The sequence below is a fragment of the Capricornis sumatraensis genome, chromosome 13 (assembly GCF_032405125.1).
Source record: "Capricornis sumatraensis isolate serow.1 chromosome 13, serow.2, whole genome shotgun sequence".
NCBI classification, from domain to species: Eukaryota; Metazoa; Chordata; class Mammalia; order Artiodactyla; family Bovidae; genus Capricornis; species Capricornis sumatraensis.
This window is the reverse complement of record NC_091081.1, coordinates 78,834,370-78,850,194: the sequence shown is the minus strand read 5'-3', so window position 1 is coordinate 78,850,194 and position 15,825 is coordinate 78,834,370. Positions and strand designations below refer to the sequence as shown.

The 15,825-nt window shown below is 47.1% G+C and overlaps 1 protein-coding gene across 1 annotated transcript in view; it reads right to left on the bottom strand.

The window, feature by feature from the left end:
* The window catches only part of TIAM2 (TIAM Rac1 associated GEF 2), a 115,395-nt gene extending 99,964 nt beyond the window's left edge, over nucleotides 1–15,431 (bottom strand). The window contains exons 1-4 of the mRNA XM_068985392.1: nucleotides 14,286–15,431; nucleotides 8,293–8,728; nucleotides 5,053–5,225; nucleotides 3,830–4,054 (exon numbers count right to left, since the gene is read on the bottom strand). Of these exons, the coding sequence (XP_068841493.1) occupies nucleotides 3,830–4,054; nucleotides 5,053–5,225; nucleotides 8,293–8,728; nucleotides 14,286–15,425 (1,974 nt within the window). The 5' untranslated portion in view covers nucleotides 15,426–15,431. The remainder of the gene's footprint in view (nucleotides 1–3,829; nucleotides 4,055–5,052; nucleotides 5,226–8,292; nucleotides 8,729–14,285) is intronic.
* Nucleotides 15,432–15,825: the final 394 nt, after the last annotated feature.

The window sequence follows — 15,825 nt, the reverse complement described above, 5'->3', positions numbered from 1 at the left end:
TGTTTGCTTGGACTTCTTGTGGCCACAGAGAAAGAAAACAAGAGGCAAAAAAAAAAAAAAAAAAACGCCAGGACCAGCTCAACGTTGCCCAATTTCCCTTTCTTCTCCCTGGACCTAAACATTTGACAACACATAAGGAACTGAAAACTCTAAGCTGGGTGTCCAGGAGACTAAAGTATGGCTTTAAATGTTAGCGAGCCAGTTAAAACCATACCTTCTGCCACTACAATCAGCATGAGAGTCTAACTGGGGCACTTGAGCCCACGAGCTGCATCTCTGATGACAGACAGACTATCGTGGCTTTTGGATCCTGGAAATTCAGGACCACGAGGGAGACATGGTGTGAAGAAAACCTTTCTCTTCCTTCTCAGGCTTTTTCGCTTGTCATGTGAATTGGGACACAGCATCACATCCCTGCCTGCCCCAGACAGAAAGCTGGGAAGTCAGGGCCAGCCCCAGGGCCAGACTCTTCCCAGACATGGGCTGGGCCAGGCTCTGGGAAGGAGGCGGCCAAGGGCAGAGATGTGTCTGTCCCCAGCAGATGCGGCCTTGTCAAAACCCCCAAAACCTTCCACTCCCACCGTTCTCCTTGGCAGCTTCAACTTCCTTTTCAGTTCCTGGGCAAAACTATCAATGTTCTAGTTTGCAGTTTGCTAGCTGTCACTCGTTAAATAAAGAGCATATTTTGGAACTTCCTTGACCATCCAAGGGTTAAGACTTTCCTCTGCAAGGAGCACAGGTTCAATCCATGACTGGGGAACTAAGATCCCACATGCCACACTATAAATAAATCTTCTGTTTGAGGAACATTTCAATTCAGATGCATAGGAAACTATTTGTAATATTCTATAAAATTATCGAAAATGATGCATTTGGAGGAACATCTTCCATATAAATTGTTACACTTCTGTCTTGTTACTCTGGTCCAGACCTTGGTAGCTGCACATGCACAGCAGGGTCATTCTGACTCCTATCCAAGCCACTGCCAGATTAATCTTCCAAAGAGGATGCATTCATCATGCTTTCATCACAATGTAAAAACCCATGTTCCTCCCTTAGGTCTAGAGGCTTACATCCCAGTGTTATCTCACAGACCCTGATAAAGCTACACCAGTCCCTGCCCCACCAAACCTCCATCTCTTCATCCCTTTCCAGCCCACATCTCGGCTCCCGTGTGCTCAGGAGACCCAAGGCACCACTCTGTTACTCCTACATGTGACCCTTGAACAATAAGGATTTGAACTGCACGGGTCCACTTATACACAGATTTTAAGTAAATACTACAGTACTATATGACTGTGGTTAGTTGAAAACAGAGGGCCAACTATAAGTTATATGTGGATTTTCAACTGCCAGAGGGTCAGAGCCCATAACCCTTGTGTTACTCAAGGGTCAACTATACCACCAAACTGTCCTACTGTGTGCCACACTCTCTTCCCAATAGGGTTTAGCTTTCATACTTACACATCTCTTGCCAATTTTTTAGGGCCCTATTCTTCCAGGAAGTTTCCTCCACCTCCTCAAAACCACAGCACAAGCTCAACCCCTGATCCCTCGCAGCATGTGATGACTATGCCCTAATTTACATCATTCTAGAATATTCATTAGTTTCATGCTTATGAGGCCTGCTTTCTAACTAAATGATACATTTCTTAGAAACGGAATCTGTATTTTAAAATTATTTTTATTTGTTGAAGCTATAGGCATCTATTAGGTATGTCAATACCTAAAGATGGACAAATAGTGAGAGGGAAGAATTGGGTAGGGAGAAAGACAACACAAGATGTCAGAAAAAGAGAAGCAAAGACAGATCCAGGTATCACCAGGAAATCCATTCAACGGCACCATCATTTAGAAACACCTGATGAGGGGGCAGGAGATAGGAATTACTTGGTTATTTTACTATTGCCAATTGATAGATTCCAAATTCTTAGTGTGTCACAAATATATCGTTTGAATGCAAGCCTTTTATCTGTTTCTTATTTACAGCCAGGAATTTCTTACCACACATTCTAAGTTCTTCATGTATATGCAGACAGAAAAATAAATTCTAAGCAAGGTTAAACATTCAGACACAAATAGAAGACGATTTGTGATTTAAGTCAAAAGCTGCAGACAAAATTATTTCTATGGGGAATCTAAATTGTTGTGTTGCCATGGAATTTTTTTTAAAGAACCTAGTCTCTCTATAATAATTTACAAAGTGAAAAGGACGAAAGATTCAGGCACACACCAACCCATCTTCAGCCTATCCCTCTTCAAGTTTCCAAGTCATCGGACACTGGTTTTGAAGGGGACTGTAGTGGATACTGCTGGGCACCACCTGATTCCCCTTTGAAGACAAAGGCATTCTTCCCCTCAGCTGCCCATGGGTCACAAATAGGTCTCTCTTTGGGAATCTGCCCCCTCTGAAGGCAGCAACCTTGATCAGTTGCCATGGCATGCCCCGCTAGAAGCAAGCAACTCTGAATTGCCATCCCAGCTGCTAAGCCCCCTGTGGAACCAGCTCCGCACAATTCAGAACCAGAGTCTCTCCTTAATTCCCTGAAGGCTCAGAGGGTAAAGCGTCTGCCTGCAATGAGGGAGACCCATTGTTCAATCCCTGGGTCGGGAAGATCCACTGGAGAAGGAAATGGCAACCCACTCCAGTATTCTTGCCTGGAGAATCCCATGGACAGAGGAGGATGGTAGGCCACAGTTCACGGGGTCGCAAAGAGTCGGACACGACTGAGCGACTTCACTTCACTCCCTTACTCCTGAGAGCATTCCTAATAAAACTCCTCACATGCAAATCTCTATCTCAGTCTGTTTCCCAGGGAACCTGACTGAAGAGATGGGTGCTAGAAATATCACTGACACTTGTCTAAGTGTTCAGCTTGTCTGAGGAAAAGAAGACTGACACTAAGCTGCTTCCCACCCTGTAAAATGCAAGCAGCATAGAAAGTAGCTGCTTAATTACTAGATGAATGTGGAAACAGGCCAAAGAAAGCATTTTCTTTAGCACCTCATCTGTTAGAAAAAACAAGCCAAAAAATAGTATTTTTCCCCCAAACCCACAGATACAGGAATAGCTATGTTATACAAAACCACTGAAGGCTGAGCACCGAAGAACCAGTGCTTTCACACTGTGATATTGGAGAAGACCCTTGAGAGTCCCTTGGAGAGCAAGGACATCAAACCAGTCGATCCTAAAGGAAATCAACCCTGAATATTCATCAGAAGGACTGATACTGACTTTGGCCACCTGATGCAAAGAGCCGACTCACTGGAAAAGACCCTGATGCTGGGAAAAATTGAGGGCACGAGGAAAAGGGGGTGACAGAGGATGAGATGGTTGGATAGCATCACCAACACATTCAATGCACATGAGTTTGAGCAAACTCCGGGAGATAGTGATGGACAAGAAAGCTTATGTGTTGCAGGTCGTGAGGTCACAAAAAATCAGACACGACATAGCAACTGAACAACAACCAAACTACTGTTTTTGAAGCCATTCTCTGCATTAGAATCATACCTAATACATATGAGAATCCAGTAGTTTTAATATACAAATTTTGTTCCACAAGTGACAATATTCACAGAATCAGCTAGGCAAACAGGAGCTCCTCAATACGAGAAAACAACATTTGGTCATAAAATGTTCCACTATCGGTATACAGCCACCAAAGCAGATCTTATTTCCCATATGACAAAAGTGCACCCATTTAAGTACTTGAACCAAGAGACCACAGAAACTATTTCCGCCATAGGTGTAAGAACCAGCTCCCCCATCTGAGTTTGCTGCAAGGGAGGTGAGTAACAGGAGGAGACACTCATAGATAATCTGTACCTGGTTCTCTATGGCCTTCCTGTTCTTTGGGTCGCTCACCACGGACAGCTGTAACTCCGCCATCTTCTTCATCTTGCTGTCCATGTCGATCTTCTGGAGGAGGTTTCTGGTCTGGTTCTTCAGCAGCCGGACTGTGTCCTCTTTGCCGTGTTTCTTTGCAAAGAGGGATGCGCAGGCCGAGTGGATGGCGGTGACCCAGTTCTCCAGGTCTGTCTGGCTGGTGGCCTAAACACAGAGAGGGCGGGGGGTAGGGAGGGGGAAGAGATTTGGAACTGTTTCTCCACAAAAGTGTTCTCCCACGTGGCAGCCTGGGCTTGGATATGTAAAACCCCCAAATACCTCCACTTCATAAAAACTCTTTAAGTTTAAAAAACACACTCAACACAGATCTGCAGGCTTCTGTGACTCCAGAGGGCCTGGGAGAGCATCAAGGGTGTCACGTGGCCCCAGATATGACGGGAAGACAAACCAGAATCAAGCTGTTCATGCAGCAAGAGAGTAACAGAGATACAAAAAAGGAAAAAACAGGGTATATTCACGCAGTGTACATCTCGTCGCTCTCTAAAAGAGCAGGCTACCTTCATAATTTTAATAAGATGAGGAAATATTAGGAGCAAAATGCTACATTTTGAAACCTGGATATGAAATTATATCCATGGTATGGACTCAATTATGAAAAATTATAATAAAAGAACATTTCCGGGAGGGCACTATAATATTAAAATAGTTGTCTGTAAATACTGAGAATTTGAGTGGAATACTGGAAATACGGGGCTTCCCAGATGGCATTAGTGGTAGAGAACCTGCCTGCCAATGAAGGAGACGTAAGAGACACAGGTTTGATCCCTAGGTCAGGAAGATCCCCTGGAGGAGGGCACGGCAACCCACTCCAGTATTCTTGTCTGGAGAATCCCATGGACAGAGGAGCCTGGTGGGATACAGCCCATGGGGTCTCAAAGAGGCAGACACGACTGAATCGACTTAGCACACGTGCAGGCACACAGGCACCCAAGAAATGCTTGCTGGGTGAACAACTGAATGGTGACAGCCCCATGGTGCCTGGCAGTCAGCAGAGGCCAGTTCTCTTGCTTAAACTTTAATCCAAAGTTTAACGGCTTTTACTCGATTTTATTGCTAAGTCATGCCTCTTAATTCGGATCCTTCTCATCCTAACAAGACATAAGATCTCGCCTCCACCATCCATTTAGAAAGCTCAGCAGTACCTGGAACAGGTAGACATCCCCGAAGGAGTTGCTGAGGCAGAAAACATTTTCCTTCTTGGGATGTTCTGGGACAGACTGCACTATGCTGTCTTCTGCAAACAGGGCACAGCGGGGGGCACTGCTCTGATCCATGGAATTCTTCCCGTAGGTCTCGTAAAACAGCAGCGTGCATCCTGTGAAAGAGAAGAGCACAGTATGGCCCCTGTCACAGGTCCTGAGGATCCATGTAGGAAAGGAGCGAGAAGAAGGGAGAAAAGGGAAACATGGTCACACAAGGTTACAATGGAACCCAGCACAGCATAGAAATCAGGAGGAAAAAAAGGGGCACGACCCCAGCTCTGCCCCCAGGAACGGCATCCCTGAGGCAGCGCTTTCTCCCTCCCTGGTACTCTCTGATCTCTTGAGTACTCTGAGCGGGGCAGTGAGCAATCTCTCCTCCCACGATCAACACACATCCAAATGCAGAGAGCCTCTTAGAACAAGGGGAAGGGGCATGACCTTTATGGCCTGGCAGGCCTGAGCCAGTGCATTGTTCCAGCCACTGATGTACTTAGAAATAACCCTCCCATCTTTCCATCAGGAAACGTCTGATTGATGCTACCGCTGCACATAGAACATCCCATGACCCGGGCACCTAAGGACCAGGGTAGCAGTGCCAGCTCCACCCCAGTCCAAATTCTTTCCAATAGTTCCCTTAACACTGAGCTCCCAGTGGCCGGAGCTTGAATCATTCTATCTAGGGGAAGTAAAAGTCATTTCGGGCAGATACCAAGATGCTGCCAGCCCTAGCACCCCACCTACTGTGCGTTCTGAGGGACAGTTTATCCCCCCTGCCAACATTCTGCCCAGGAAGTCCCCTGCGAACCACACGTAAATCCACTCATTGGAAAAGACAGCTGGAAAGCAGAATCACCCTTGTTAAAGTTTTATTACATCCTCCAAACCCTAAAAAACATGTGTGCCCTTAGCATACCTATACATTCAATGTAGGTGGGCAACCAGATGGTTGGCTGATAGCTGCTCTCTTAAAAGCAATGCAACTTTATTTACATAGATACTTCAAAGATAATTTTAAAACTCTGCTTAAATGTATGTGTGTGAGTCTGCGTGTATATATATACACATACATATATATATATGCTTTTAACTACAATTAAACCAAACAGTTAAGCTCAAATATTACAGCTTGGATTCTAAGCCAAGAAAGCTGAACTCAACATACTGAATTCCCAGCGGAAAGAGGCATAGAAAACCACATGGGATAGGTTATGCTGGGGTGGCGGGGGGTGGAATCTTCATGCCAAGCCTGGGCTGCAAAGGAAACAAAGGGATGTGTGTTTTATAACACTGTCACCTAGAGAGCATCCTTTATCCACGGGGCTTCAAATGCTTAACAAGCAAGGGTCCAGGCAGGCCTGTGGATCTTACAACGGTCAGAGACAAGTCAGGACCATCCGTGCCCCGGAAGCCAGCAGCCAGAGGCTCCCCGGGCAGCTGCCAGGATGGGAGACAGTGTTCTAGGGATGTCCTCTTTCAACCTTAAGTGACACCTGCCCGCACCTCCCCCAGGGGCCTCCAACCACCTGACACTACAAACATCTCCGGGAGCACAAACTCGGGAAAGGTTTTTGGTTTTTCCCTTCGTGTATTTTTTATACTAATTCACCATCAGCTTGTCTTCTACCTCTCAGTCCTGTCCCAACCTCTGATAAACCAGAATAAACTCAGTGTCTCTTCCCGTAGACTGCTATACTCACTGTCACCCCAGTTCTCAGTCCTCCAGGTTAAATGTTGCTAAATCGTTGCCATCTTCCATATAGCACAGCTCTACAGCCCCTCGGTGTCACCAATGGCTGTGCTTCTCAAAGCAGGATATGGACACACAGACGCACACCGTCCCCCCCCCCCCCGCCCCCCCACCACCATGGGTCTGCGCTGGGGGTTTCAAAGCCACAAGGCAGGCAGGGAAAGTGTCCTGCTTTCAGCGTTTCAAAGCATCCATTTTAGTAAACAAACTTCACGTTGAAGAAAAGTGTCTGACACGCTCTAGAGCCACATCACCCTCTCGCGCACTTGGGTAGTTCTTTGATCATTAAACCTTAAAAGCATCAACTTATCCCTTTAAAATGTTATCTTGCTGGATCCAATCCATTACTCCAGCTTTCCAAATCTCTTCCTTCCTTCCGCAGAAGACCCCGCCTCCCCCAGGGAGTTGCCCTTTGCCTTCCTCAGCCACAAGGTATCACGAGGATCCAATCGAGAACTGGAAAAGAGGGCTGCACCTGTGAGGGATGCCGAGTCTAGGCTTGCATAAAACCTCCAGTTTGCTGGGGGAAGTTGTTACCTAGTGATGAGATGGCTTCTCTGTGTCCCTTTCCCAGAGGGTGCTGGGTAATGAATTGATGCCGGCTCCCCAGAGCTCACAATTTCTAAATATGGGGAGCACTGCAGATGGCTCTGGGCCTTTCACCTGCACTCTGTGCAGCATGTCCCCCATTTCTGCCTTCTCCTGTGACAAGGAAGGGTGCCAGCTGCTAATGAGGAACCACACCAGGTTCCTCTCACAAAGAGTCTCAGGACAGCTGTGCAGAAATGCCTGGGGCTATGGGGTTGCTCGGCGTTCACATCTGTATAAATCAACACGATCCTGACTCAGAGCCTCAGATCACTTCAAATAATCTATCCATCCACAATGTGAGAGGCTATTATAATTTTTAAATGGTAAGGCTTGTGAAAAACTTTTATCATCCTCACAAAACAAAGGCTTTCTCCTATTTCCTCTTAGCTCATCAACGTGGAGTGACACAAACCAAATGACGCGGATGAAATTCTTCACTGTACAAGCTGGGGAGGACTGCCTCTCTGGGGTTCTGAACATGTGCACAATCCATGCTCAACGTTCCAAATAACTCAACTACACCTGGTTACTTATCCGGGGCTCCCCTCCCATCCCCCAAATGCAGGACAAGTATTAAAAGAGTAGTACAGAAACCCCTATAAAATAATAAGCAATAGTTGTTACATTCAATCATCACTCAATAGAATGAAGGATGCATACGACTGTCAAATGAACACATTATACAGGTTTGAGAAGATATTTTAGGAAAGCAGGCTGGAAGGTTCTAGATCAGATGCCTGCACATGAACTCCAGTCCAGCCTGGACTTGCTGACATTTCCTAGGAAAGAGGAGACCAGAGGTAAGAACTCCTGGGACCCCCTGGGTGGTGAAGACCACATACCTTTAAGTGTCACCCAATACTGCTTCCATTTCCTCCGGGCCACCAGTTCCAGCTTCCTTTCCTTCTGCAGAGTGACAAGGGGTTTGAAGAAGAGCCACCCAGCTTTGCGCACCACCCCTTGCTCCTTCTCAAAGAGCAGGTCCAGTTGCTCCAAAGAGCTGAGCGACTCGCTGCTGGACTCGGCCGTTTCCGTGGACGTCTCAAGGTTCTCCGTGTTGGTCCTGCTCATTTCCAGCTCTTGCATGAAATTCTCATAAATGTTCTGCTGGAGGGGGTCGCTGCCAATCGCATGAGCAGATTCGCTTCTATGGGACAGGATCTGAGTGGAGCCCCCTGACCACAGGGACACAGACCCCTGGTAGGGCCCCTGCGTATCCACGTTCAGCCCATCCGAACGGCTGTCAAAGTAGTCACTGCCCTCCTTGGACCTCGGCTCCTGTGAGCAACGAAGATGACCACCCATCAGAAGTTACATATAGCCAAAGCACCTCTTCCCCAACACAGTGTGCATGTAATAGTGTGGCTTGCTAATAGAAATGCTGCAAAGCAAGAGTCTTTTTTTTTAATGCAGCAAGTCTGCAAACCAGAAAGAATCATAGAGACAGTACTGCCCGAACCAGCGTATAGGGAGGGGAGTCAATGCTTAAAAAGTGTAAACCAACCACCCCTGAGCATCCTAAATCTAGGGCTAAATCCAGGTGGCACTAGTGGTAAAGAACCCGCCTGCCAGGAAACATAAGAAACACAGGCTTAATTCCTGGGTTGGGAAGATCCCTTGGAGGAGGAAATGGCAACCCACTCCAATATTCTCACCTGGAGAATCCCTTAGAGGAGCCGGGTGGGCTACAGTCCACAGGGTGGCAAAGAGTTGGTCACAACTGAAGTAACTGAACATGCACACATCCTAAATCTACCTTACACTTGGCATCAAAAAATGAGAGTGAGCTTAGGAGGACTTCCCTGGTGGTCCAATGGTTAAGAATCTCCCTTCCAGTGCAAGGGATGCAGGTTTAATCCCTGGCCGGGGAACTAAGATCCCATACGTGCATGCTAAGTTACCTCAGTCATGACCAACTCTTTGTGCTCTATGGACCATAGTCCGCCAGGCTCCTCTGTCTATGGGATTCCCCAGGCAAGAATACTGGAGTGGGTTGCCATGCCCTCCTCCAGGGGATCTTCCTGACCCAGGGATCAAATCTGCTTTTCTTATGTGTCCTGCATTGGCAGGTGGGTTCTTTACCACTAGCACCACCTGGGAAGCCCACATGTCAAGAGGCAACTAAGCCCACGAGCCACAGCTAGAGATTCCACGTGCCTCAGCTGAAGAGGAGCCCATCATGAAAGGTCCTGCATGTAACCAAGATCCTGAGTGCAGCAACTAAGACCCGATGTAGCCAAAAATAAACAAACAAATCTTTTTAAAAATAAAGACAGTAAGCTTGATTTATGACTTAAAAGACTCTGACATTTCAAATTTACAGCTTAGGTTAAGGTAATTCTGCAGAGACTCTTAACACACTCTAACTCAGAGGCTAGTGAATTTTCAATTAGATTTCCTTCTCCATTAAAATAAAAAGGAGGGAAAATGGGGTCAAGGACCATTGACTAAAGACCTTATGGTGAATATTCCCCTGTTTGGAGGGGTTTTCTTTCCTGAAATTTCATCCGGAAATCAAGTGGCAATCACCTGCTATCTTTTTTAGGAAAATCATCAATAAGACAAGTGCTTCTAAATACCCAAGGGCTACAGACAACTGAGCCCCAAACATAGCTATTACTAATGAAAATATTATCTTCCACTGTGTTTATACGATATCCCATAGTCAGATTTATTTATACCCTGATGCTTATGCAAGAGCAGAGCAAATAAGCCAGCTATGGTGAGTCACTTGGACAGGAAACTTTCAAAATAGTTTAAGGGTTGTCCCCCCCCCCCCCCAACTGTCACTGTGTTGCTCTTCAAACGTTCCTAGGAGATGAAGGAATATTTCTCATTTATCTCATATTGACATTATTTCAGCTATGAATAGGACTCTCTGACTCATAGCCCCAGGACACTGGGATTGCTTCTGATAGTCAGCAAGAGTTGTGATGGGGTGTTTCAAACCCAGCAGAGAGCCTGCCAGAGAAAAGCATCAAGTGTCAAAACGAAGTGTAACTTGTCACCCCTCCTGACATTGGTTCTCATAAAAGGTAAACTTAAGTCATAATGCTAACTTTTAAATGTTCAACCAGAGCAAAAGACAAATTTTCCTCCTTGAAAAATGGAGAAAAGATCACATATTTTAGCATTTATAACTGACTCATATACACAGATATGAATTTCCCTGGTCTGTGACAAATGTGTAAAGCTTTCTATCTAGAATCCTAATAGCTAGTGACTCATTTTCAGGTTAATAGGAAGGAAGGAAGGAATACAGGAGAAAGGTAGGCCCCTGAATAGTCTCAGCTGGATTTCCTGATCACTGTGCGGTGTGTGTGACACTAAGGTGCTATGTTAGTCATGTACATAAAGAAGTCTAATTTCCATTTCTATCTGCATCAGATAATCATAAATGACACGTAGCATAACTTGATGACACTATAGTATTGCAGCAGAGTGAAGAGGAACTCAAGAGACGTCACTAAATTCCTTGGGAGCTAAAAGAAAACTCTTATCACCATTCCTCACTTTATGGGAAAAAGCACCCAATTCACCGTGTCATTCTTCACATGCCACTGTCTTTTTTTTCATAGTAATGGCCACTGGTCCTCCGCAGAAATTCCCTGGGACTGCGGGACCCTCACGGGGGCAATGAGAGTCTAAAATGAAGAGGGTCAGAAAGCCGGGGTCTCTGTGTCCTTAAAGAGTTTCTCAACTCTGCAGCCGTGGTCAGGGTTCACCCCTAGGGTCCCTGGCAAGACCATTCCCTGCTCCCAACACCCCTCTCTTGGAGTTCAGCGTGGTCCCGTGACCCACTTTGACCAATAAACGCGAACAGATGTGAAAGGCGTGGCTTCTGAGTGGGCGCTTCAGAAACCATCAATAGCTTTCTGCTCCCTCTGTCCTGGAGGCTTGGGGTGTCCCGGAGGGAAACTGCTCCATGGACCTGGGGGCCCAGAGGGGATCAGTGCAGACCAGAGTCGCAGCTTGAGAAAGACATAGGCTCATTTGTGCTCAACCTCGGAGAACTGAGGGCTTTTTGTTGCCTCGGTATAACCTGGCCCACCTGATTTACAGGATGGAAAGTTTACCAAGGACCCGTCTCAGAACAGCTACATCACCTCAAATCGTTCACCAGCTTCAAACACACAGTCCCCTCCTGCACACCCATCCCCCCACCCTCTATGCTTGAATATCCTTTTTCGGCTACTAAGTATCTTCACTGATGAATTTGCTTTCAGTCTGTAACTCCCCAGAGTGGTTGAAGACCCTCTAAAGAAAGGATAGCTCTTTTCACATCACTTTTTTTTTTTATAAGTCAAAACAAATACGTCTACACATCATGAGAAGACCTTCTGAGTCTTAGCTGTTCTGGCATAGGGAAGTCTGTGAAAGAGAATAAGCATTTGGTACCTTAACTATGGTACACTGTCACAAACTTTGCTGCTCCTATACCCTGACTGCATTTTTAAAGACCCAAACTTTGTCTTCACCTTCAATTATAAAAGAAAACCAAAGGCAGGAGTTCCCCAGTGGCCCAGGCTCAATCCCTGGTCGGGGAACTGAGATCCCACAGCTACACCATATGGCCAAAAACAAAACCCAACCAGAAAATTTAAAGAGAGGAAGAAGAAAAACAAAGCCAAGGCCAGTGGAAGTGGCACACCTACCAACATTTTGTTCACCTGTATAAATTATCAAAATCTGACACAAGCAGAATGCAAAAAGCTGCCACTTTTTAAAAATCCAAGATAATTTGTTATCTTAATGTTCAATAACCCTCCCGAAATTACTAGCGGTTACCAAGAATACCTTGGCCATGCAGCCAAGTGGAAAAGACACACATCTGAGCTTTAGCAGAAACGGCTTTGGCCCCCGCTTCTCCACTAACTAGCCATAAATCGTCAAACTCCTTTAACATTAGTTTCTTCATTTTAAAATGAGAGGGTGCGTGTGCATGTTAAATCGATTCTTTGCAACCCTGTGGGCTGTAGCCCAGCAGGCTCCTCTGTCTGTGGATACTGGAGTGGGTTGCCATTCCTCCTCCAGGGGATCTTCCTGACCCAGGAATCAAACCTGCATCTCCTACACTGGCAGGCGGGTGCCACCTGGGAAGCCCAAATGAGGGGAAGTCCTTTCAGATTCAGGAAGTCCTTTGATTTTGTAACCATTCTGTTCTTAACTCCATGGACTTACAAATCATCCAGTTAAGTCTTGGATGACCCAGACTTGAAGGAGGTTCACTTCCCAGGGCTGGCTGACAGCAAGGGTCTGCACAGGATGGAATGTGGTCAGTCCACAGTGGCAAAGGGTCTGCTTTAGAACTGAATGGGAACTGACCTGGGATAAGCCAGGCCACACACACAGAACAGAACCATGCTCTATGCAAATGAGAGATGTGGAGGAACAGGCTCAGGGGTCCCGGGAGATGAGTGCTGAACACAAGTCGACAACACAACATTTGCAACAAGAAGAGAAGAAAGTTGTCTGTGTGGGACTACAGGTCCCCAGAAAGTAGGAGCTATCTTTCCCTTTACGTTCGATTGCTGTCAGTTGTCAAGCTTACTTGACAGCTGAGAGAAAGGTCAAAGAAATCTTTACTACTTAATGGTTTGACCTGAACAAGTAATGAGTCAGGAGGAAGCAGATTATTGCATTCAGGGATATGAAGAGTTCTGAAACTGGACACTGGTCATCTATTCTCAGTCTCCTCCTGAGAGGAGGAAGAAAGGGACAAAGTAAAATACTGGGGCAGGGGGCTTGGACTTTGTGCCTAGGAAGGAAGTAACTAACGGTACATTTTATAGATCTGAAACAATCTGCTCAGGGAAGCTGTATTGTTTTCTACCCCTAAAACTCTGTAAAATTTTATAATTCTGTATATATCTCAGATGGTCAAAATGCAACTCTACTAGAGACAAATTCCTAAAGTCACTTAAATTTCCTTCAACAAATTCCTAAAGTCACTCAAATTTCCTTCAACAATATGACTTAAGGTGAGTTAAAAAAATATATATATAATATACTTTCTCCCTTCTATAAATAATTAAAAGCAAAAAACCAAAAACAAAAGAACAATTAAAAAACCTAGCAACTGCCTCTCATTACCGAAGAGGGCAAACTATTACTTTCCTTGCTGGCACTGAAGTCATTTTGTTTCCCCCATTCAAACTTTATATGCCCATTACAAGTATTACTGTCACCATCATGATTCTTGTTTTATCAACATCATATTTTTGCAATTCCATGTGCTCAGGTCAAGATGTTTTCAACACTGTTAGCTGTCCCCATGAGGAGGTGGTGAGATTATACACATTTTTTTTTCCCAATGTACTAAATGAACAATAGGAATTTTAATTTCGCTAAAGTAATATCGAGCTCAGGAAGGCTACTCATCCCAAAACGACAACAGCCTCTCTCTCTTCCTTTCGTTCTAGGCTTTGAGAATGAGGTTTAGCTGAGCACTCAGATAACCAGGTCACTGGGGAGCCTCCCTAAGGCTGTTCTTTCTAAGAACAGTTTGGCTAGGTTTTAGATGTGGCCTGTGGATTTTACTCCAGAATCCAGGAGGTGCAAGATTGGACAGAATGGGAATGACTGAAGTGGAGGGTTCAGAGTGAAAATGCACGTTTGACGCAAAAGGAAAACACACACCCACACACACACACCCACACACACAGATACACACACATACACCCCAAAACAAGAAGTGCCAAGCCTTAGGCTAACCACTCTCAGCAGCTCATCTAAGTCTCAGGATGCTCTCTGCAGTACCTTCTGCTAGCCTTCCCGTTTTGCAGATAGAAAACCAATCGAAGAGCATCTCTCCCGGCACTCCAGTCTGACTCACCTGGAGTCTCCTCTTCTTTCTCGAGAGGCTTCCCGTCCAGTCGCTGATGCGGCGCATCCTGGCTTTCAGGGTGTCCTTCTTGGAGGACTCCTCGCCCAGGGCCCTGGACTTGCGGCAAGGGAGGGTGAAGGACGCGAACTGCCCGGGCTCCCCGCGCTCCACGCGGGCCGGCACGTCCATGTCTGAGGCGAAGGAGACGCGGGCACTGAGGCTGGCGCGGGTGCCCATGTAGTCATCGGAAAGCCGCAGGGCCGCGGGGGCCAGGCTCCCCAGGGAGGCGTTGGGGTAGGGGTCCCGGAGGGATGAGAGGGAGGCGCTTTGGCTGAAAGGCTTTGGAGCATCCCTGGTCGGGAAGCCAGCATGGAGGCCGGGCTCGGGCGTGTCAGGCGCGGCGAAGGAGCCCTCGGCCTCGCTGACCTCGCCGGCCGGGCCCCAGGGCGAGTCGTACCAGGAGGACTCGGAGCTGAGCGAGCTGCCCTTGCTGGAGCGGGGGCGCGCGGCGGCGGCCGGGGAGGCGCGCGGGCTGGGCGGGGAACCGGCCGAGTAGCGCAGCAGCTGCACCGGGCCGCCGGAGGGGGAGGCCCCCGGGGGCGCGGCGCCGCTGTGGAACTCTACCCGCAGGCAGCCGTCCAGCTTGCCCAGCGTCTTGATGAGCACCCGGGGGCTCTTGCGGTCCTCGCCCGGCGGGGTGGACGCGATGCTTTCGTTCCCGCCGTAGCAGTTGAGAAGGTGCCCGTTGCGGCAGTCCCTCGAGGCCGAGTGGTTCTCCTCGGGCGGGCGTCCGACATAGTGGAAGCCATTCTCGGGTGAGAAAGCGGCATCGGTGCCCTGGAGATCTGACCCTGCGGCACCTGTCCTATGCTTGGCGTAGGCACTGCCTTTGGAGGCTTTGCACGTGGGGCCCCCTGGTCGGGATGCGTAAGGCTGATTGCTCTTAAAGTGAGAAAGGCAGCTTCGGGCCAATGACCTGGACTTGTACCCTGCTCCGCTGCTGCCATGACCCCATCCATGCAATGACTTGTCATCCTTGGCATGAAGGCCACGGATTTTCAGGGAGCAAGGCTTTTGTTTAGCACCAGTAATAGTATTGCTATGATTTTTAGGTCCTTGTAGGGTGTACTGACTCTCGGAGTTTCCCATCGTCACCTGAATTAAGAACAGCAGTGTCAGTAAGAGTCACGACCTAAACTACATTCCACTAGACAGAACTTTCTACAACCTATGTTCAGGTGGCAGAGGAACCAAGTAACCTCTTTCTGGGCCTGACACAACTCAGAGACGTAGAGACAAGCGTGAATTGGTTCTCCTTCTGCATTGCAGGTCATCAGCCAAGTAGACAGCACTGCACACTCCTATGAGAGTGAGTTTAAGCACAATATCTGTTGTCTGATGTTAACTCAGGAACTGAACAGGCATAGCAATCAGCTTAAGACAGAGACCTCCTATAGGCTGGGTGTTGGGAGGTTTTGAATCAATGATATTAAAGAGCAAAATGAGAAAATCCCTTTACTCTGTCACTGAACTACACTGACTTTTCAGT